Raw genomic sequence first — 24,412 nt, 5'->3', positions numbered from 1 at the left:
GTAATAAGTAAGGAGGGAGAAACAGAAAATGATGAGTCAACACAAAACAGGAATGGGTCTAGGAGCGTCGATCCATATCCCTTGTCCCTGCTGGTGGCAAGAACTGACATCCGGAGAGCTCAGCTCTTGGTTCTACAGAACATTCCAAACGAGAAGGGCAGGAGAATGTCTTAGATGCCTCTCGCATAAGGACCCTAATAGCAATTTAACAGTAAATACTTCTCCAATAATATTTTCTCTTTCATTGCCATTATTATTCCACTAATTTGAAGCCTTCTATTTTTACTTTGAAAGAAATCTGAATCTGCTGGGGAAATCTGCTCTAACTGACGCCAGCGGGCAGACTGAAGATGCAATGCAGGGAGGAGTGTGGGATTTACCATTCATCAGAGTTCAGGTCTCTACATGCATATAGATGTGGAAAATGTGGGTAATTAAACAACTCAATCAAAGGCCTCTCTGCCTTTTTATCTGAAGTTCTGGCCAAAATAAGCGTGAAAGAAGAGTGTGTATAAGCTTGTAAAAGTCAAAGGGTGGAGCCAAGAAGAGGGAGGCATAGGATTTTCTTCTTCTTTTTTTTATTTCTACAGTTACAAGTTACCCAACTCTTCAGCCACAGTCTCTTACTAAAGGAAGACATTGCCAGTTCTGTTCCAGCAGAAAACAAGGTATTGTGAATATTTCTTTGGTTAAAAAAATTTTTGTTAATGTTTTTCTTTGTTGCAGTGCCTAGCTAAATAAGGAATGATTGAGTCCTCCAAATCATAGAAATAATCACCGTTAAGTAGTAGTATTTTTATAAGGCTCCTTTCCTCAAGAATTCTGTGCAAGTCAGAGAGACTTAAGCCTGAGTTGGTTCAAAGTTTGTATTGGAAAGAGGGCTGAGGAGGGTGCTGTATTAATTTCCTGTGGCATTAGAGAGTTAATTAAGTCCGGAATTGTGAAAGTACTGGGCTCCCTCTGGGACAGATTTGTTACCCCTAGATCTGTCACCATAGGCAAAGAGAAATAAGATATTCTTAGAATAATCGAGCCTAAACCCTTCCAACCCTGCAGAAGAGTGGGCCTGGCAACATGAATTTTTATTCTACTTGATAGTAGATGGAACTAAGAGCTGGACCACGAACCAACAACCAACACCCCATATTCCCGTCTTGGCCTCATTCCATGGGCCATTAGCTTTCTTCTCGCCAATGGAATAATCTAAGCCCCTAACCCCTCACCTTACACTGGGTGTGGATCACAAAACAAACCAAATTGTTCCCTTCCAAGAAAATGGCTTAAAGTAAATGTAAAAGTCCCGAGGTGTCATCCTCTGTTCTGTCCAACTCTGTCCTCCCCACTCCTCCTCCTCATCTCTGTCCTTCACCTCTTATTCCTCCTGCTCTTCCTCTTTTTCACCCATATTCTCTCAACTTTACCATTAAAATCTTAAAGACAATAAGATGTAATGACAAGAGCAACTGGATTCAGAGTTTGGAGAATGGGGTTGCAGGCCTGTCAATTCACTAGCTGTGCCTTGTTGGCCAGCTCGTCAACTTCTCTGGGCCTTGGTTTCCTCACAGATGAAAAGAAGGAATCGAATCAGGGGTTTCAAAAGTTCTTTCCAACCCTTATCTGCTGGGAGTATGTGTATCTAGGATGACTATCTATGAGTATTTTGATACATGATACTATCTTTTCCCTACTTTCCTGATTCTCTGCAGCTTCTCCCATGACCTCATTTATAGATTGAGGTTATTCTTTTTAATTTAACTTAACAGTTCATAGCTCTGGAAAACCATAAAAGAGCCATTCATTCCAAAAATGACACAATAGGTTTATGATCTAAACATTTACATTCTTCTTTGAAAAAAGATAATTATTCAACATGTATGAATAAATTATTTACAGTAACATCTTTTCTAAAATTCTCACCCTTCAGAAAGCATGTTTCACTGTAGAGTAAAATATTATTAGTGGCTGGCTTAACATTAAAATTAAATTTCTTTTTTTTTTTTTAAGTTGGCAAGAATTTTTCCCTCATATATCCTGGTCTACTTTTAATATATATTAATGATGCTATCAATGGGAGAATTAATGAAGCTGAAGATAAATGGATATATTTTTTCCACAAGAAGTTAGCTCTTTCATTACTGTTTTCAGGAATTTGTAACAAGTAGTCAAATTCTATAATAACTATAAACCACAGGTTGAAAAATAAAAATTTGAGACCCTAAGATGCTACTTGCCCCTTTCTTCATGGAGGTTCATGGTCACGAAATCAAGTGTTTCTCACGTAAATGTAATTTATGATTTTTAAAAAGATAAACCTTACTATAGAAGCAGTAAATGCAATGTCATTTGAATGAATACAGCCATTAAGGAAATAGAGAAGTTATTTCCAAGGCGGCATTGGATCTGTTAAGAAAAGGTACACATGGGCAAGTTTTGAACATATTTTGAGGGTGTGAGATTACTCCAAAACTAGAGTTGTTTTTTTAATCAAGTAATATTAGCCTAGGATTATCATTGGCTTCTAGAATAGACAGGAGCCACACCTAGGGCATGACTTAGAGGCTGGAAAGCTGTTTGGTTAAGTGTAGGCTTATGGTTAGGAAGGATTTCAGCAGTATCACAATGCCAAGTCATGATGAAATAAAAACTTTGCCTACCCACGTTTCTCCCTTGATCCAACTATTTGACAATAGAGAAGTCACAACCTTTCTGAAGCTCTCCTTCTAGGCGAAGGCGAGGTGACATCAGCTAAAGACAAAACTTACACTACGCTGGAACTAGACCTGAGAATTTGATTCATTTTTCATCATTCAACCAATTTGAGAAATCATTTAGCTATAACATGTCAGTAGATTGCACTAGCTATGTCTTTGATAGAGATCCAATTTTTAAAAGATTTTTAAAATGAACACATCAGAACAATTAGAGGTGAAATTTAGAAGTTGAATGTAAAATTAAAAAACAAGCAAACCTTGGTCTTTGAATTCAAGAAGACCAGTTTCAGAGGGTTTTTAGCAAATGAGAGTAAAGGCAAAAGAGTCTCTGTGTCTCAACTTCTCTGTAAGGATTTCCCACCTGATTGTACACCATTTTGTTGAAATAAATTTAAAATGGTGACTAAAACCCAAGCAATATTTATAAACATCCATTCTGTGCAAAGACCTGAGCTAAGTGCCTCTGGATCTACGAAGCAGTGTAAGAAGGAAATTCAGAAAGCATTAGATATGCCCATATGAGAACAAAACTGGTTGTATGATAAATGTCAAGCCAGGGGCAAAAGCTATGTTATGGGATATCAGCAGAAGATACATTCCTGTGGACCTGAAAGGTCAGGAAAAGCTTCCAGAAAAATAAGGAATTTGAACAGGGTTGGATTTCAATAGAATAAAAGGGGATCCAGGCATTCCGGGAACTAGGAATATCACATATAAAGATTGGATAATACATATTTTTTTCATTTCAGTGAAGGATGATTCAAAATAAGATCATTGTGTAAGCTAACAAATCCTTTTACAAGAGTGAAACAAATGGAAAGGATTATTAACATGTTTTCTGTATTTTGCTTTATTTTTTCTTAGACTTTCGCAATGGACTCTTTAGCAACATCAATCAACCAGTTTGCCCTAGAGCTTAGCAAAAAGCTAGCTGAATCTGCTGAGGGTAAAAATATTTTCTTTTCTCCCTGGGGCATCTATACTTCCTTAGTCATGGTATATTTGGGCACCAAAGGCTCCACTGCAGCCCAAATGGCCCAGGTAAGTGTGAAAGGTCAACCATCCTCTGTGTCCTTAAAACTAAATGCTTGCCTTGCCCTTTATTTTCAGCCAGTCCCCGAAGAGTCCCACAGCCCACATTTTATAATAATATTCCCCAAACAAAACATACGCTATTGAAAAAAAAAATTCTGTATCATAAAAAAAAGCCTGGGAAAGGGAATCAGTTTAAAAACTGTAACTAAGAAAACTGAGTACTTGTATGCTCTAGCAAAATAAAAAAAGGAGAAATGATGAGGTTATCAATTTTAGTTTAACACCAAAAACATGTTTATTTTGATTACTAAAATATTTCAAGATTAAGGCATCAAACTTTAAATAATAGAATTAGTTAGCATCTTTCTACTCTCCAAAGATTTTCTTGAAAACAGAAAACAGAAAACCTGAGTGCATTATCTTCCTCATGCTTTCCTTGGTCGTTTCTCTATTTAATCCCCCGTGTCGGAATGAATCTAAAGAGCACACTAACAGATAACATTAAAATTGTGAAATAATATAAGGAACTATTGATTCACTGTAAGTGCCACTCAAAACTCGTTGGCTGCCAAAGCAAATACCATGCAATAGGTTTGCTTAAACAATGGGAATTTATTGGTTCACAATTTTGAGGCTAAGAGACGTCCAAAGTCAAGGTGTCATCAAGGCGATGTTTCTCCCTTGGGACTGTGGCGTTCTGGGGCTGGCTGCCTGTGATCTTTGGTCCTAGGCTTTTCTGTCACATGGCAATGCACATGGTGACATCTCCTGCCTTTTCTCTTCTCTTCTGGGTTCCACTGACATTCAGCTTCTGGCTTTCTCTCTCTCTCTGTGGCTTTCCCTATAAGGTCTTTAGTAATAGGATCAAGCCCCATCCTGACTCAGCTGGGCCACACCTTAACTAAAGTAACCTCATCGAAAGGTCCCATTTATGAGTCCACACCCATAAGAACATGTTTTTCTCGGGTACCTAGCCCGAAACCACCACAATATATTCATAGATAGCAAGCTTATAGCAAAATTATCCATATGTATGTGTGCATATATATGTGTGTGTGTTTTAAAAAAAAAAAATAAAAACAGAAAAGAGTGAATTCAGCCCTAAATCCTGCAATAATAGAAAGGCCAAGTGGCAGAATTTCCTTAATATCCCACAAGGGGGGATGCCCCCTGTGCTAAATCAGGAAATGCACACAAGCGGCAATTCTCAGGGATGTAGACAGAGTATCTATTCTGTCACTTGGGGCCTGGGAGAGCCTCTTATTCTAGTGTAACTTTCCACCGGCTTACACACAGCTGGTCTGGCTGAACCTGTAGTTCACAAGATATTGAGGGGTTGGTTTAACAACAATAGCAACAAAATCTTGGCTCACAGCTAGTTAATAACTGGTCAATTAGTGAAAAGGGCTAAAGACTTGATCTTAGATGGATTGCAATTTGGGTCCATTTCATATCAATATATTGCAATTATTGCAAAGTGTTGATTGTCCTTGCTTTATCTAACTGTTCACAGCTTCAGTGTGCAGCTGAGCCCAGGAGGCTGGCTGTGCCCTCCTTTTTCTATGGCAGTTGGCCCCAGTTCTATCCCTGTGGATCAACACAACCTGTGGCCTCATAGGCATTGTTCCTTATTGTGAGCTGATCCAGCATATAGGAAATGGAATTGTAGCCCTCTGCTCTACTTTTGTACAATTCAGGGTAAAAAAGGGTTGTCCCGTCCTTTGTGTTAGCCTTCAGATGAAATGCTGGGCTGAAGACAATGATTGCCTCAACATGGCCAGTGGTGGTAGATGAGAACCAAAGCCCTTACATAGGAAAACAATGAAATTCCCTGTATTTTCCAGATAATTGGGACAATGGTGGCTTTTGCTTATATTATCTAAATAATGATCTCAATTGAACACCTAGCCTTCTTTTCAAAATAAACAGAGATAAACATAGGAAATAAGAGAATTTTAGCTATAAAGGTACGCCCAGCATCATCCTAAATGTCCTATAAAAAGTATTAAAATATACAGACTAGTGGCTTAAATGAGACTTTAATATATTTATTTAAAAGCAGCTCTTGATTTACTCTATTAGTTCAGCTCACACTCCATTTAAGTAAAATCAGAGCTCCTTTGCTTAATTAATCATATGTTTGGAAGCTATAGAAGCAACTGACTTGTGTTTATCGATGTGTTTCATATGATTACTTCTCCTCAAACTGAACTCACATATTGTCTTTTTACTGAAATTATAGGTGCTTCACTTTAACCAAGAACAAGACAGCAAATCTTGTCCTGAAAGTGAAAAGAAAAGGAAAATGGTATATCTTATCTCTTAATATTCAAGTAACTATTTATCTGATAATTAAGAAGAAAACACTTTTAGCATATGTATTTTACTAGTTACTTTAAACAGTCTTTAATAGGTAACTTTTCTTAGAAAAAATGATATTAAAATTATAGCAGCAGTTTCCAAAATACAAAATATCTATGTTTTTGAAGGACAGTATTCTTTCACCTTATCTTTCTCCTGCCTTCCTCCCCACATTTTTTTACAAATCAGAATTGCTCCTCTTTTAAATTTGTTTTGCCTCCTTCGCAAAATGTGAAGAAAACAATGCCCCCAATAACTTGAAAATGTTTGCACTGAAAACATTAAAGAAAGCAATTTTTATCTACTTTTAGAATTGTTTCCAGCTTTTGTTTTTAATTTACCAAATAATTTCATTTGCTATAGATTGTTCAGATACATGTATTTCTTGTTCAACATTTTTATCTGGATATCCCTTTTTCTTTTAAAGGAATGCAAGGTTGAAGAAACATATTCTGATTTCCAGAAACTTATCTCAGAAATCAATAAGCCAGGCAATGCCTACATACTTAAAGCAGCCAATAGGATATATGGGGAGAAGACTTATCCGTTCCACAGTGTAAGTACAAGCATCTGATCTTAAGCTGATGAGAAATAGAGCCATGTGAGACTAATCAATAAACTTGTGTACCTTTCTCTAGGTATCCCAGGAGCAATCTTAATGTGATCACTGCTTCTTGGTAGACAGTCATTTAGATTAGTCAATAAGGATCTAGTTGTAAAGGAAATCAATAATGGATCTTAACCGGATCTAGTGCTTAGATCTTTATGTCCAGAATAAAAGGGTACACCAAGGAATGGCATGATTACTTATAGAAATGCAGTCTGTATAATGCTTGGGCCAGTGTTGTTTCATAGGATACAAGGAGCAAAAATATAGAGCAACCAAGCTGGGAGAATCTGGAAGGGCAGAGGGGCATGTTGGCCATAGGAGTGTGGCTCGAGATAACTGAAGAAAAGCTGACCTTGGGAGGAGAGAAGCGGGCAATTTTTACATCATGGCTTCAGAAGCTTTAGGAAAGCTTCCTAATGTGAAATCATGTCACCTTCTTCCCTTCACTAATGGTTGAAACCCACCAGTGCAATCCAAGACTGTGTCCTCTGTTAAATCTCAAGGACTCCTGAGTGTGAGTGGCACATCCTGAACTAGGTCAAGCATTTACTTCTCCCAGGTTTATCCATCAGATCCTTTGGTGCATATCAGAAGAGAGCAGGGGGGCTGAGGTGACCAATGAGCAAAGACCAAGGAAAAGTAGGTAGGGTAGAGGGATAGCAATTAAGACCAAATGAAGGTATTTTGTGATTTCAAGGGTGCTATCCCTGTAGATGTCCAGCAGATTCCCAGGAGTTCAGGAATTGGTCTGTAATATGCCTAAAGGCATAAAATGGGTCAAATGGCCTCTCAGAGACATTGTTGTCACTGGCAGTCTCCGGACTCCAGTTCAGAAATAGGAGAGACGACCGAGCATGTGTGCACTTGGAAATGAGAGGGCCACAGGGAGACAGAACATCATTAAAATGTCCCCAAGTCCTGGAAGTGCTCAGAGATGTTGGTTAGAACCCATGAGTCAAGAAGGGAGTGGTGTCTTGAGGATCATTAAGTTTTCTTTTTACCAGATTATAAATTCCACAGAACTAGGATTTCCTCACCTTCAAACCACTACCAGATGGTGAATTAAATCACCACTTTTTACTGCTTACACACCCACCACAAAGTAAGAAAACTCAAGCAAGATTGACTACCACAATCATCCCAAAGAATAAATTATGCTCCCAAGGCAGGGCCCTCACAACCAGCAATCTCGGTTACAGCCATCATGATGACCTTCACGGGGGTGAACGTCAAAGGGCTGGAAGGAGGAGGCTGAACTTTCCCCTCCAAAATCTCACCCTGCCTATTTTCTGTAGGCTCTAAAGTTCGGTCAGCCTCTCTGGAATGCCTGACGAAACCGGTGACCTTGCTCGGAAGTGAGTTTTCATGTCAGCATGCCAGGGGCACTCCTCAAGGTTCTCGGGTGTTTAAAGCACAAAGCAGGAAGCTACAGGGCCCACAGGTTTAACTTTGGCTTCATCCCTGCCATGGAAAGCCAAGTACAATTCCCAAGACCTCTTGGCCACTGGTGTAACTCCTGGAGATTTGTAGAATGCACCCCCTTTTAATTCCAGCTTTGTTTCCCAGGCTGTGGATCGAAATGTGTCCCCCCCAAAAGAAATGCTAAGGATCCAAATGCTTCAGAATGTGACCTTATTTGGAAATAGGGTCATTGAAGATATAAATCAAGATGAAGTCATATCAGAGTAGTGTGGGCCCTTATTCCAATATGACTGGTGTCCTTAAAAGAAGGAGGGACACAGGACAGAGAAGAGAGGCTGAAGCAATGAGTTTGCAAGCCAAGGGATATCAAGGAACGCCTGCAGCCACTGGAAGCTGGGAAAGGAAAGGAAGGCTCCCTCCCTAGAACCTTCAGAGGGAATTTGACTCTGGGAACATCTTGATTTGGAACTGCTATCCAGAATGATGACAGAATATGTTTCTGTTGTTTTAAGCCACCCAGTTTACGGTAATTTGTTTACAGCATCACTAGAAAATCAATACCCCTAGCATGGAAAAAAAAAAAAAAAGAAAAGAAGAGTATGTGGAAACATCAGAACTGTGCAAAGCAAGCATTGCTTCTCCACCTTGGCCAGTCAGTGCCCTGCTAAGTTTGGAGAGGGGGGTGTTTAGTTCTTGACCAAAACTGGGGTGGAGGAAGAGGGAAGGGACTAATGGAAGGGGGATTTGCAATTGTTTGTCTACCTAGTTCTTTTGATAGTCTAAATACATTTGATTTCTCAATTTAGACAAACTCTGCAAAAAGGGATTGTACATGTATCTTTCAGAAATATCTAGAAGTCATGAAAAAATACTTTGGGGCAGAGCCACAGTCTGTTAACTTCGTGGAAACTTTTGACAAAGTCAGAAAGGAGATCAACTCTTGGGTTGAAAACCAGACAGAGGGTAAGTTTCCACCAGCATGCTCCCAGAGTGCTTTCTCCAAGCCTCATTTTATTTTTCTGAACATGTGTTATGTGTAAGTATATGTATTTCTTAAATAGAACAGTGGGCACATTCTAAATATTCAGGACATTTCTTTCTATTCATACCCATAGTTTTTAGATACATAGCTTTCCCAGTAAGTCTTAACCAAAACTATAAGCCAAGCCACCACTTTTCCAAGTAAACAGCAAAATTATCATAGCCTGCTAATTCCAAAGAGGATTCAGGGGGGGGAATAGGAAAACGCAAACCAAAATGTGAAATACTGCTAGACTTGTGGTTTTAAGAAAAAATAGCTACTATTTGATAAAAATGAAGATTACATACACAGTACAATTTTAAGCAATTCACTAATTTAGGTCATGTGTTAGAGTATAGGCTATGCTGCTGTAACAAAGAGGCCTCAAAATTCAGTGGCTTAAGTAAGATAGAAATTCATCTTTCTCATGCATAATAGTCTAAAGGTAGATAAGCATGGTTGAACAGGTGAAGCACTTTGCCCCTAGAGGCCCTCTAGAGCCCATGCTGGTGGGTCAGCTCCTCCGTCCTTAATACAGAGCTTCTATTTCTAGATCTAAGATGGTTCTTGGAATTGTCAATTTTACTGTCAGCAGTAAGAGGGAAAAAGAAAACCCAGGGCAAGCCACTTTGTCTTCAAGGGGATGCCTTGGAAGTTTCATGCATCAGTTCTATTCATATTCCACTGGCCCTCCTCTCAGTCTCATGGCACATTCAGTACAAAGGTGACCAACTTGCTTGCTCCGGTTTGCCTGGGACTTCCTGGATCTGGATGAAAGGCTTCAGTCCCAGGCAAACCTGGATCATCAGTCACTTTACTTGCTGTAAGAAAATCCTGTAAAATGTAGTTTTTAACTGGGTAACCACATGTCCAGCTAAAACTTGAGGGCTCTATTTGTAAAAGGAAATAGTAGAAGGATACTTGGGTGCAATTTTGCAGTCTTTTCTTTATAACCCTTATTTTAGAAAGGAACCCTTATTTAGACAGATGAGGCTTTAGAGAAATTAAGTTCTCCAAGATCACACAGTTCAGAACTTCAGAACTAGGATTCAAATCTAAGTCTGTTTAGCTCCAAAGTCTGAACTCATTTCAATACACCATGCTGTCTTTTAAATCTAGATTTCAACTGATGCTTCATTTTACCTCACAAAGAAATACAAAGGCTTAATCACTAATGATTAATGATTAATGAGTAGTAATTACTAAGGCTAAGCAATGGAATGTTCAGGTGTTTTGGCCCCTCCCCTGAACTTTAGTTGTAAGGATAAATACCTACCTGACAGACTTGCTGAGGTTCTCACAGGTATTTCAAACTCAACATACCTAGAGTCATACTCAAAATTGTTTTCCCAGTCGTTATCCTCCCCATGTATGTGCCAACTTGGTGGAAGGGTGCATCAACCGTCTAATTACCCAGAACAGAAATCCAAGAGATACCCTAAACTTGCCCTTTTCCTTTGCCTCCTCCTAAATGTGTCTTACATTTGGCCTTTCCTCTCCCTGCCTTCCTCCTCTGTCTTAGTTCTTGTCATCCTTTATCTGCACGAGTGTGAGAAGCTGCCTCTAATCTTGCTCCCCTCAAATCCAATCTCAACTCAGCCACCTGATTGATCTTCCTAAAATACAGATCAGACCACGTGGCCCATTTCATCCCTTTTCTCAAAACCCATCCGTGGTTCCCAGTGATGTACAGGATGAATTCAAGTCCCTTCATCTGACACATCATGTCTTTTATGACCATGAAGTCTTGCCCTTCTCTCCACATCTAGTCCTGTCACTCCCTGCCTTGACATTTATATTTCAGGAATTCTAAGCAGCACAGAGTCCCCTGAATTCTCTGTGCTACTTCATGACCCTGTCCTCATGCCACTATTGGAAACACCTTTCCCTGCCCCACCACTCCCAACCCTTCCACTGCCACTGGGTCACTTTCCAAGTCTTCACTCCAGAAGAATGTCCTTCAGGAAACCACTGAGAGTCCTCCTCTCTGCCACCATAGCAGACTGTGACAATTTTTACCACAACACTGAAGCACATTGCTATTGAAATCAACTGCTGACACATCTGCCTCCCCTACTGGACTCAAAACTATGCCTTATTCATCTTCCAGCTTTGACTCGCCAGCACATAATAGGCTGCCCACAGGAGCTGCTCACAGCATTAAGTTTATTGGAATGAAGTGAGGAAGTTGGAAACCCTAAATTCTCAACTCCTTTCATATTGAACCAGTGACTCAAAAACCATGTTGAGGCAAGAGTAACCACTGGACATAAATTACTCCTGATTTGGATTTGTACAGAAGAAAGTCTGGTTTTAAATTTTAGATTAGCTAGCATCCACTGAGTACTTATACTGCTCCAGTTTGCATGAGGACCAAGTGGGATTATACAGACAGAAGCATGTTGAAAAATGCAACACAAATTCAGCCTAATAAGTAGTGCTGGAGCCAGACTAGAATTCAGGTCTTAGATTCCTAGTTCTATGACTATAATGCTGTGTGGACAACAGGTGGGAATCCTACTAATAGGAAAGCTAGAAACATCTAAGCTGCTGTCTTTAATCCCCCAAAAAGTTTTTCAGAGAAGAAAGGAGAGCAGTTGAAGAATTTTATGTAAGTGGGGTTCTTAGGACCTGGCTCATGCCATGTTTTCCCCCAGTTTAAACTGAGACACTCAAGGAGTATGTCAGGATCCAGGTGTCTAGAAGACAGAGCTGTCCAGTGGACATCCAGCAAGGGCAGAAACATTATATAACTCTGCACCATCCAGTGTGCTAGTTTCTAGCCACATGTGACCACTGAGGATTTGAAATGTGGTGAATGTGACTGAAGAACTTAATTTTAAATTGTATTTAATTTTAATTAATTTAACCTTAAGTAGACATACATGGCTAGTGGCTACCATATTAGGATGGGTCTATAGGAAGTTTTTTTTGAAGAAGAAGAACAAATGATTTTTTTAAATTATGGAGGAAATGTATACTTCAGAGTACAGTTGCTACATGACCAAGATATAGGATGGCCGCATTTTGAAAAATTCTGTCGTCTGACTAGTAGTCAAATGAGAGGTCCTGGAAAATAAGCGCATCCTTGACATGGTCAGACTCGTTGGTTGAGCTTCTGTGTGCCACATTCCTCCATTGGCCCTGCTGACTCTTTCTTTTAGAAGTGGGATCTTCCAATGAGGTAGAAAGCTATCATCCACCTGTATTTTCTTTTGTGTATTGTACACAAATCACTGTTAATTGGGGGTTATGGCACACAAAATAAAATAAGGAATAGTCAGCTGTTCAGGAACCTTGACTTTGTTGAGACAGAGTTCCACATGACATCAAGAGAAAATCACTAGAAACTCTTCTGCATAACTAGGTTCTACCTGCACCACCTTAAGCTTCCTTTCTTAAGCTCTCCACAGACCTTCTTCCTCCAAGTAGCAGTTGGATGACTGGGACACACATCGTATTCAAAGTCAAATTCTCAATGTTAATATTAGACATATGTTGCAATTATTTTTTTCTGGTTCATCTCCCTTATAGTCTGTAAGCTCCTTAATAGTGGGGAGTCTGGGAAGGAGTACTGTAGGCACGTTTGCAATCTCAAAACCCATCACTTGCTTGCACACTGGGTGCTCTAACGTCCACATTAATCTGTGCCCAGCAGGATTTACCCTGAAAATCCAGAGAATGGCCATCCAATTACCTACAACTGCTGTGGCTGTGTGCTTTGAGAGAGCCACTAGGTGACACTATAAGCTTTCAGTTAACATTACGAATAGCGTGAAATGTTTTCTTTGGAGTCAAATTTGCTGTTACATTGAAGTTTCATTTGTCCACATTTTGTACATTCTTTGTAACACAAATTATATATTAAATGTCCTACCATGGTTGTGCATTCAAGAAACTAGGTTCCTTGAAAGAATGTGAACCCAGAGAACAATGTAATAAAACTAAAGTTAACTGGGGATCAAATAATTTGAGATCAATCCATGCAAATCTCAATCCTCAATATGTCCTCTATTTGCATCTATAACTCTACAAAATGATAGAGTAATTCATTCAAAATGATAGTTAAAAAATATGCTGTTTTTCAATATTTATTTAGACAACTGAAAGTTTCACTTGTTTCTTTTTTATCGTGGTTTCTTGCACCCCATATCTTCCTCACTTTGACCCAGTTTTATTTGCTAGAATACATTCTCTGGAAAGTATTTAAAAGGGGATTGGGGTATCTGTGGATTATATTATTTCTGAAAAATCCAGTATCTGAGAAGATCTTTATTTTTCTTTCCACTGTACTAATGGAGTGGCCAAATATAAAGAGGTTCAAAATCCATCTTTCCTCCAGACATTAGCATCCAGCACTGTTGATGAAAACAATACACCTGTAGCCCCACTCCCTCCAAAAAATTTTAGAATTTTCTCTTTATTTTTGGTATTCTGAAGTTTCAATTTTATGCTCCAAGCATAGGTCCTTTTAAAAAAAAAATCTGCTTGGCACTCATTTTAAAGCTAAACTTAGACTCCTTCAACTAGAGAATGTTGTGTATATTATTTAGTTAACCATTTTCTTCTCTCTATTTACTCCATTCTTGCTTTCAGGTACTCCTAAGAAACAAATGTTGGAATCTCTGGATCTATCCTACATGCCGCCATCTTCCTTTTATACTTATTTTTATTTCTTTGTACTTTCCATCTCATGCATTTGCTCCAGCTGTGCTCATTCTATTATTCTGCCCACTGAAGTAAGAGTTTTACTCTGACAGTTACGTATTTTGTACTTTGACAATTTTGTTTTTCTTCCCTGAGAAGTATAGTTATTTCTTTTTCATGGGTAATATCTCATATTAAATCATTCTAAAGGCATGTAAAATTTGGGTAACTTTTAAGTCTTTTTTTCCTCTGTTAATTCCTGTTCCTTATTTGTTTTGCTTGTTGAGTCTGAAGCTTCTCTTTCATCAGGTTGAGTTTCTTAATTCTTTAATCCTCTTAGTTTTCTGCTTGTCTCTTTGTTTGAGAATCTCAGTTTATTTGTCTTTAGTTGACTTCTGACCAGAAAATCTTGTCTTATTGTGACTCTATGTATGGGCTTTGCCACTTGCCTGCTGGGTGTGTCAGGCTCCCGTTTTTTCTTGGGGGTTCCTAATTCTCGGGGGACACTGTCATAGCTCCACCATGACATGTTATCTAGCCCGTTAAGTTAGCACATTTGCTACTCAGGGAGGTAGAAAAGGTCAATTGGCTGGATTGCTCCAAACCGGTGATTCTGAATCCTGACCATACATTAACTCCAATTTACTGATTCCTGAACCCAACCCAGATGAATTAATTCAGATCTCAGGAGTGGGGCTCAGGAATCAGTAATTTTTTTAAGTCCTCAGGCAATTCTAAAGTGCAGTCAAGGTGAAGAACCACTGACATAAATGGAATTATCTAGTTAATCTCACTAAGGGTCCCTGCACTGATAAATTCCCTGGGCATGGCCTTTGGGCCAGTGACTACCAGGGTGTATCGACCTCCACATCAGTCGTCTCCGATTCCTGTTCTAATGCTGCATTTCTATCCATCAATCTGATCCATCTGCATCTTCTCTTTCAAAATTCCTCCAATGTTCCAGTCCTTTGGGTGGGGTCCTTTCTTGGTTTACTGTTTTAGATTTACTTTTTTTTTTTTAATTTACAAATGTTTGTTCTGGAGCTAATTTAGTAACTTTGGAAAGACTTTATAAGGCTAAGGATGAAAAGAATTGTGCATCAATATTGTATCCTAATTAGTAAATTTGTTTTTCTCAGGAGAATTGGTTAGCAATTCTGTACCTACCTGATGTGTATTCTAAGATTGAGCAAATAAACAAATACACTGTGAATAATGAGGGTCAGCTTTCTCATTGCTGGAGAAAGGAATTGCAAATAAGGAAAGGGGAAATACTAGAATGAATCTTGTAGTGTTGAGCTAGAATTGGAGGTATCAGTATGACCTCCTCACCTTTTAGCCTTTAATATATTTGCAAAATGATATCTATCTATCTATCTATCTATCTATCGAGAGATACAGATGTCTAGATACATACACATATTTCCTAGTTCCTTCTGCTGACAGGGCCTAGAAGCAATGACAACCCAGTAGCACTCAGCATATCTCGTGCCTAGCTCTTGATTTCCAAACTCCATCCTCCAGCAAGAGGAACCAGAGCTCCTAGAAGAAATGGCTGATTCCAGGGCTGGGATAAGGAAAGTACAAGATGAGTGGAGGACATGTAAGGTAAGGTAAGGTAAGGAAGGTAAGGAAGTGCTCACAAAATGTTAGGAGTATGTCAAAAGAGCACAGGAGCCAACATGAGGAAGCTTCCAATGACTGCAGCAAGGACAATTTGATCAAGAAAACAAATGATGCTAGTAATGAATTATAACCCATTGAATAAAACAAATATCCATAAGTCCATACTGATATAAATAAATTATTGAATACCTAAATTACTGGAGAAGAAGGGAAAGCTCTTTCTCACAGTATAATTTCAACTAATATGTGTAGAAGGAATGACAAAACCAGAAAATCACCATTTGGCAAATACCACAGCAATAATTGTCGTAGGCAAGAATCATCAATGGATGCTAAATTTTCATGAGAAGCAGAATATTTGCATAGTTTAAGTAGCTCCTTATATGACACTTGTTAATTGCAAAGGGGAAATAGTATTTTTATAGCACTGAAACCTGGTAGATGCCACTTAATCAAGTGATCTAAGTTAACCTCACCAATAATGGGGCATATGGACCTCATGTATCTCCTGATATGATGAAGGGCACAAACTCATTTCTGTGGTATTCTTTCCAAAAATGCACGACCTGAATATAATCTTGAAGACAAATCAGACAAACCCAAATTGAGGGACAGTCTACAAAATAACTGGCTAGTCTTTTTCAAAAGAGTCAAGGTCATGAAAGACAAAGAATGAGGAATTGCCCCAGATTACAGTAAAGGAAACCAAGGAGAAATAACAACTAAATGCAATGTGAGATCCTGGACTGATTCCTGGTCCAGAAAAAGGACAATTGGTGAAGTTTGAATAATATCTGTTAACTTCCTGGTTTTGATCATTGTACTGGTGGATGTAAGATGGCATCATGTAATGGTATTTCATTATCATCATTTTTATAAGTATAGCATATCACTGGGCTATAACCATTTTCTGAATCCTTATTATTAGAATATAAGAATTAATTTAGTGTGATGGTGTAACTCAACACCAAGATAAAGTTTTTTATTAAATTCTTTTTCAAATGATTTTCTTTGTTTTTCCTATTATTTGCAAATAATAATTTGATCTCTTCCTTTTATGAATTTTATCCCATTTGTTTTCTTGCTTTACTATGTTGGCTAGCACTTCCTTGCCTCTTTCAGCTTCAGGTAGCCCCAGGTGGTCCTTGGCTTGTAGACACACATCACTCCAATCTCTGCCTCTGTCTTCCTTCTCCTCTCATGTCTGTGTCCAAAATTCCCTTGTCTCATAAGGACACTAGTCCTTGGATTAAAGCCCATCCTAACCCAGTATGACATCATAACTTGACTACATCTACAAAGACTCTATTTTCAAGTAAAGTCTCATTCACAAGTACTGGCTGTTTGGATGTCACCGTAACTTTTGGGGGGACACAGTCAACCTGTAACGATAGTCCATATCAAATTTTTTGATTACGTACCAAAAGCTATCTTTTATAGTTTTTAAGTCTCTTCCATGCCTGTATTTTGGCAGCTTAAAAGATATGCCCTTTATTTCAAGTAGCCTCTGTTTCAAGGGTGAAGCTGGATTGGCTGGGAGGTTTCCCACAGTCCAGTTCCATCTACCTTATAGATATCAAACATGTTACTTCTACAACAAACTTCTAATAAGTGACTTGATATCTTTTTAATAAATCCTTCAAGGTCTTTTAGTGGGGAGTTCAGAGAGAATGTATTGGGGGCTGCAAGCCAAGGATCAGTTTAAAAAGGAACTAGAGGAGGCTAAAAAAAGCAATTGCCCAAAGCAGTGTTCTGGACAATGAGAAAATGTTGACACAGCCTTTCAAATGGCAATCAGGCCAAGCAGCTGGAGCAGCTTACAGAATGTGGCTGCAAACAGAAGTGAAAAAGAAGGAAACATTTCAATTCCCCCCAAAATAAGGGTACAAATCAACTCATATTAGAGGAAAGTTTTTATAATAAAAACATGAATTTAGAATTAATTGGAGTAGTGGCTACTTACTGTTTGGCATATTATTTCTTCAAGTTTTCCTGCTATACTCATAGCTATTCTGGACAGGTAAAGTATTTATCCCCAAATTGTTCTGTTTCTGGAAAATCTAAACCCAGAACACTTCAAGAAAACTTTCCAGGAAAATGGTAGTATAGTTGTCTAAATAAAATATTCATATTGTCACCCAGCCATTTGAAACCTGTTCTTTTGCTCTTGTAGGTAAAATCCTGGATCTTCTTCCTGAAGACTCTGTGAGTTCTACAACCAGGATGGTTTTGGTGAATGCCCTTTACTTTAAAGGAACTTGGGAACATCAATTCTTAGTCCAGAACACCACTGAAAAGCCTTTCAGAATAAACAAGGTAGGTGCCTGGTAACGATCCGTATGGACTTCTATGTGATATCGTAAAAGGGTTTCTATTTTAAAGCCTTTCCTCTTTCTGAAGATATGCTTCTGCAATCTACGGCTCTTTCTAGGGCAGGGAAGGCTGAGCTAAAAGCCCCCAGTTCCATCCCACCTGGAAGTTCTCCTTTTATAATTTTTCTCTGCATATAGACTGTGCACATATTTTGTCACTTAGCCCTTGTTACCTCATGAGTAGGGTAGTGAGTTGAATTGGGCTCCCCCAGAAAAAAAGATATATTGTAGTCCTAACTCCTGGTACCTGTGAGTGTGACCTTATTTGGAAATTAAGGAAGTTAAGATGAGGTCATCCGATGACTGTGTCCTTATGAGAGGGAGTTTGGACACAGAGACATAGAAGAGAAATGCACAGGAAAGAAGGCCATGTGATGATGGAGTCAGAGACTGGAGGGAGGCAGTTACAAGCCTGGGAATACCAAGGATTGCCGGATGCCACCAAAAGCTAGGAAGAGGCAAGGAAGGATTTTTCCCCTAGAGCCTTCAGAGGGAACATGCTGCCCCCCCCCCCAACACCTTTATTTAGGACTTCTAGCCTCCAGAACCATGAGAGGATAAATATCTGCTGTTTTAAGCTACCCGCATTGTAGTTTTTTGTTATGGCAGCCATAGGAAGCTAATTCAGGCAGTTATTATGTTTATTTCTCAGGGGAGAAATACAGAGTAGCTAAGTGACTGGCACCAGGCAAGAGTTAGAAGCAGACCAGAACCAGAATCCAAGACTCCTCACTATCAGTTGAGTCCTTGTTCTTCTAAACCAATACTATCTCCTACCAAACTCTTACACTTCCGCAAGTAAAAGAAAGAAGAACATTTTTAAACTTAACTGTTCAAGGTTTCTCTCTGTGTTAGGACACAGCACGCTTGTTTCTGAATAAGTAGCAGGAGTCCACTATAGTGACACGGGAGACTAAGATAAGATCCATGAGCTTTATCTTATGGAATCCACAGGCTAGCATATTGGGAACTTAGTGGAAGCAAGGGCTCAGATGCTGTCAGGATTCTTTAGCCATCTTTTCCACTCTCATCATTCTTTTCTCGCGCTGCAGGCTAACTTCCTCTGCCCCCTTATTCAACATGGCAGAGCATAGCTAAACCCACAATACTGCCTCCCTTCTAGAGACGGGTCTGGCTAAGGCTGGAATCTGATGGCTCCCATGACAAACTACTAGGAAAGGAGCTCGCTGGTCCAGGTTTTCTACATTTGCTAAGTCCAGTGGTGGATGGTATCTACAAACAATGCTGCTTAGGACCACCCAGGGCTCTAACCCTGCCAACGTGGGCAATAGACAGTTCTCAGAAACTCACAGGGAAACAGGTGGGGAAGGGACTGAACACGTATCCCAACAGGTGTCAGTGCACCTGGCTAACTAGAAGTGAGCTGATTATATACCTGTTTCATACATTAGTCAGGAATTTTCAGTTGCAAGTGATAGGAAAGCATCCTAACCAGCTCCAGCAAAATGCGGGAATCATATTAGCTTATGTAATTAAGAGAAACAGGGAAACAAAATCTCAGGTTTCACCCCCACTCCCCACCTCTGGTTTTCTTTGTGTGTTGCCCTCATTCTCTACTACTGAAGATGGGATTTATCCATCTGACCTGGGAATATGGCTACCACATGTTTGCCTTCCAGCTTCATACCCTAATAGACAAGAGAAATTCTTGCTGATTTAACAGAAGGATCCCAAAGAGGACTCTGGTTGATGCCATTCATGTGTTCATTCCTGAAAATCACCGTATCCTAGAGTACTCTGAGCAGACAGCCCAGGACATATGGCTACCACCTTAGCAGAAGCAGGGGGGCTCGTGAAGGACACTCAACCCCACGCAGAATGAATAAATGACATAGGTCTACAACATCTGAATTGCAGTCTTCATGACTCTAAAATACTTCGTGAAATGTTTGCATGGGAAACATACCTTCCTCAGTTTCCGAATCACTGGCTTTTGCAAAGTTTTGCATAAGATTATACACTCTCTTAAGTGTTTGGTAGAGTCCACCTTGCCATGATTTATAGGTTGCCACAAAGGTTATAGAGACAGAGAGTCCCAGGCCCTCTGTTGTCTAGTAGAATTCATATTTCCAGAAGGCAAGGTCTGGATAACTTTAATTAGAATTCAACTGAGGCTCCCCAGTTTTGCCAGTGTCCCAGACAACTGGAAGCCAATGATGACAAAGAATTAAGGATTTGATGGAACACCTCTTCAATGATTTTGCTACTTATTTTTACAGACCACAAGTAAACAAGTGCAGATGATGTCAATGCAAGAAAAACTTCCAGTATTTCACATAGAAAAGCCACAAGCCAAGGGCCTCCAACTCTACTATGAGAGCCGTGACCTCAGCCTGCTCATACTGCTGCCAGAAGATGTCGATGGACTGGAGCAGGTAAAGACATCATCTGTGTGATGTGAAGATGGTCCTTGTGCTTGTCCTCACTAGGAGAAAATAAAAGGACGTGGTGTCTGTTTTTTTCTGTAGGGGAAGCCAACCAACATTCCTTGAACACTAGATACTTTACATTCACAATATCATTTAAGCTTTACAAAACTCTGGAAGGTTGATATTACTATTCTTTGGAAAGGTTAAGTAATCTATGAACACTTCCAGCATGCGACGGTCTCACACACAGCCCCATGTACAGAAGACGTGATAGTCTTCATCAGTCACAAAGCTGAGTAGATTGATCACAGCAAATCTTTCAGTCAGCACAGGTCTTCTCCCTCTGGTGGGTCCTACCTAACTGGAGATTAAGTTTTTAATCATTTCCATTAATCTAGACTTGGATATACATTTTTAACTTGCGTAACTTGTTTTTACCTTCTGAAACTTGTTTTTAACTTTTTATCAAGTAAACACCTTTCAGGAGGAACAGTCTGTACCAGTACCACCTTCAAGTACTATTTAAGTAGCTTATCTGTCAGATGTCTATCAAGCTTGACCTCATGTCCATTGGAGCATATTTCTGAATAATTCTCTTGCCTAGATTGAAGTGAGTCTCACAAGAAATAGGTGGCCTGCCTTTCTTTTACAGTATCAATTTTTCATATGTGCTAGACCTAGACACTTAATACTTATAAGTTCCCATTTTCCTACTAACGTGTAGAAAAGGTTTCCAAATTGTATCATGGAGCTTGTGAAACTGGAAAGGACAGTAAAAGTAAGGCCAAGTGTGGACATTGAACCCCTAGATTCAATGCCCTACGAGATTCAACTTGTAGCATTCTTCCTTACAAGTGCAAGTTCCTGGGCTGTAGCTGTTGTCACAGTATTAATGAACATCATTTACAAATGTTTCATTGACAGCCAATACTGGGTCTAGAAAACTCAGAAAGTGGCAAAAGCATGTGCTTTGAAATGAAATGAAATGAACCTATATACATGTGTATATACAGGAAAAACATTGATATTTTTAAAATAATATATATACGTTATCTTAAAAATTTAAAATATAAAGAGAGGGAAACACCTGTAACCCACCATAAAGAGTCATTACTCTTAAGATTTGGGAGTTTTTTTCCTTTCTTTCTTTTTTTGCATTGTTTATAGTTATTAATTTCCTATCATTGTGACTACAGATATAGACATTTTATTTTATCTCTGATTTTGTTTCTAAAGAACCATCTCATACATTAACACAACTAATGCTTTTTATGCTGGCATATGACTTGACATGGAGTATAGACTTTTGTGTAGACAACATCTAAATGCTTATTTATATTGTGTCTTTGATGTCTTACACACTATCATAGAAGTGCTTCCACTTCCAATGGAGGTCTAATTCTCCAATATCTTGAGAACTATCAATCTGCAAAACAGAGATTCTGAAGGTCAACGATATAACAAAAGAATTTCCAAATGTGTGTGTTCTGTCACTATGGGAATGGAAGGGATCACAAACCATCTGTTACGGTTTTTGCTAATGCTGCCATTATGCAAAATACCAGAAATGGACTGGCTTTTATAAAGGGGGTTTATTTGATTACAAAGTTACTGTCTTGAGGCCATAAAGTATCCAAAGTAAGGCATCAACAACAGGATACCTTCACTGAAGGATGGCCAATGGTGTCCGGCAAACTTCTGTTAGCTAGGAAGCATGTGGCTAGCATCTGCTTGCTCCCAGGTTGCATTTCAAAACAGTGTTCTCCAAAGTGTCAACGTCAGCTTTCAACAGCCATCTTCAAAATGTCTCTCTAAGCTGCAGGACTGAGATCCTTCTGTCTGAGCACTTATAGGGCTCCAGTGATTTAATTAAGACCCACACTGAATGGTGGGGTGCACCTCCATGGAAATAATCTAATCAAAGGTATTACCCACAATTGGGTGGGTCACATCTCCATGGAAACAAACTAATCCAAAGATTCCAGCCTATTAACACTAATACCTCTGCCTCCACAAGACTGCATCAAAGAACATGGCATTTTGGGGGACATAGTACATCCAAATCAGCACACCACCCATGTAATACCCAGGCTGTATGTATCTCTAATAGGTCTCTCTAGAGAATATTTTTCACTCCACTTTGGAATTACTGACTCTTTCTTCCTTGATTCCAAACCTGCAGCTGGAAAAGGCCATTACCTATGAGAAGTTAAAGGAGTGGACCAGACCAGACCAGATGGAGTTGTATGAAGTGCACCTACACCTCCCCAGGTTGACATTCAAAGAGAGTTACGATCTCAAGTCAACCCTGTGCAGTATGGGGGTAATTGACGTCTTTAATCCAGGCAATGCTGATTTCTCAGGAATGTCTGCCAAGAGAAATCTGTATCTGTCCAATGTCTTCCACAAGTCTTTTGTGGAAATAAATGAAAAAGGTACAGAGGCTGCAGCTGGCACTGGGAGTGAGGTGAGCATTCGAATTAAACTCCCGCATCTTGAATTTAAAGTTGACCACCCATTCCTACTCCTTATCAAGCACGGCAAAACCAATGGCATTCTCTTCTTTGGAAGGTTCTATTCTCCCTAAATCCTGCATATCTCTCATTGGACAAGACCATTTTATAGTGTTTAAAAATCCCATAAGATGGAAAAACACAGTTATAAAAAAAAATCACTTTGCCTTCCGGACCTTTTTCATGTTCTAATCTTGAAAGAATGCATTCTACAGATTCTTTCATGTCTATACAGCTAGAGAGGATGATAATTTTTATTTTTACTACATGAACAGCATTTTGTCTTATTGTGTATTTTATTTACATTTATCTTTTAACATTGCAGAACTACCATGTTATTCAATGGAATGCCTTAGACTTCTTGAGCTACCCAGTGATTCCATTATCATTGTCACTTAATGTACTTCACATACACCAGTAAGTGAAGAAAAGCCTTTAGTGAGGCCTGATTTCTCAGGTGTATTGATAATGATATATAGTTAAATGTATGTGACATTGATAAATAAGAAATCTCTCAAGAATAGCATTTGGTAGTTTATAAATTACCCCTGTACTATTAAAAAATGCTATGTGACTCTTAAAAAATACATATGTTGACATTAGTGGAAAAACTAATGAAACCCAAATGAAGTCTTGTGTTTTGTTAAATGTAATGTGCTGATGTTAGCATCTTTGCTTTGACCAATGTTCCGTGGTAACGTAACATGCTCCCATGAAGGGAAAATGGGTGAGCACTGTAGGGCACCCCCTGCATTATTATCTTTGCAACTTTTCTGTGAAATTAAAATTATTCAAAAGTAAAACTTTTCTTAAAAATAATACCTGTTGTGTGAAATTTTAGTTATGCTAACAATCCACTTTTAAAAATCTTCAGAGATGAGGAACCTGCTGTGTCTGGGCCCCTGGGGAAGCTCCTCCCCACTGGCTCCCCAGCCAAGGCCACACACCAGAAGTCTGAACTTGCATCTCCTCTCCCACTGAGGATGACCACGGTAACAACATATCATCACTAACGTAAAACTAACCTGGCTCATGACGGTGCCTGGAGGAGAAAAGAGAGAACTATTTCACTCTTTACTTTCTATAATCCCAGATTGCTTGAGTTTGTGACAAGGACGTGGAATGTTTTTGCAGTGCTATTAAAATAGAGTGTACGTAGAACAATTGCCTGGGCTGAGCTAGAAGTGGAATGGGGGAGACTGTTTTTAATTTGCAGAATTAAAAACAGGATGGAAATGTTCCATTGCAAGTTGGCAAACTGAGCTCATGCTAAAGCCTTCTCATCCAAATCCCTAGAAAGAGAAAATATATATTTAAAACATAAATAAATCCCTAATCCCAATGGAAGAAGGGAATTTTTGATGGCCCAGAAAATCTCTCAGTGAGCACTAAAAAAGAGAAAGCTGAGAGGACACCGCTGGTCAAAGCATTCACAGAATACTGCTAGGAAAGGTGGGGACAGCTCCAAGGAAGCACCAAACCTGTTCTGGGACAGGGGATGCAGGCACAAGACCTGGACCTTCAGGCAACCCCCCACTAGGGCTGCAACAGGAGCAAATATGACCAACCCTCGAAACTGCGCCCCATCTCCTCCTAAAGTGGAGAGCAAAACATTGCAATACTTACTTGGACTACTTTGAGAACAGTCTCTTAAAGTAAGTGAGGAGCAACACTTTGCAAATGCTTCTAGTATTTTAAGGAAAT

The 24,412-nt window shown here is 39.2% G+C and overlaps 1 protein-coding gene across 2 annotated transcripts; it reads left to right on the top strand.

Annotated features, from left to right (window-relative positions):
- The first annotated feature begins 601 nt into the window (after positions 1-601).
- LOC119511608 (serpin B10-like) lies at positions 602-23,527 on the top strand. Of its 2 annotated transcripts, XM_037806115.1 has the most exons (8): positions 602-668; positions 3,576-3,752; positions 5,989-6,054; positions 6,535-6,663; positions 8,985-9,102; positions 17,607-17,749; positions 20,046-20,201; positions 22,378-23,527. In XM_037806115.1, exons 2-8 carry the CDS (start codon positions 3,585-3,587, stop codon positions 22,780-22,782), a joined length of 1,185 nt encoding a protein of 394 aa, XP_037662043.1. In that variant the 5' UTR covers positions 602-668; positions 3,576-3,584; the 3' UTR covers positions 22,783-23,527. The 2 variants fall into 2 exon arrangements, with proteins under 2 accessions (XP_037662043.1, XP_037662044.1); XM_037806116.1 differs by lacking the exon at positions 602-668 and having other exon boundaries at positions 3,576-3,657.
- The last annotated feature ends 885 nt before the right edge of the window (positions 23,528-24,412 follow it).

This window comes from Choloepus didactylus, chromosome 16 (genome assembly GCF_015220235.1).
Source record: "Choloepus didactylus isolate mChoDid1 chromosome 16, mChoDid1.pri, whole genome shotgun sequence".
Classification (NCBI taxonomy): Eukaryota; Metazoa; Chordata; class Mammalia; order Pilosa; family Megalonychidae; genus Choloepus; species Choloepus didactylus.
Note: the sequence above shows the minus strand (reverse complement) of the source record. Positions and strands in the feature narration are given on the sequence as shown.

Coding starts and splice junctions, on each gene's coding strand:
- LOC119511608 (XM_037806115.1), top strand. CDS start 3,585: ATGGACTCTTTAGCAACATCAATCAACCAGTTTGCCCTAGAGCTTAGC. Junction 6,664..8,984: donor AGACTTATCCGTTCCACAGT/GTAAGTACAAGC, acceptor TGTATCTTTCAG/AAATATCTAGAAGTCATGAA. Junction 20,202..22,377: donor ATGTCGATGGACTGGAGCAG/GTAAAGACATCA, acceptor CCAAACCTGCAG/CTGGAAAAGGCCATTACCTA.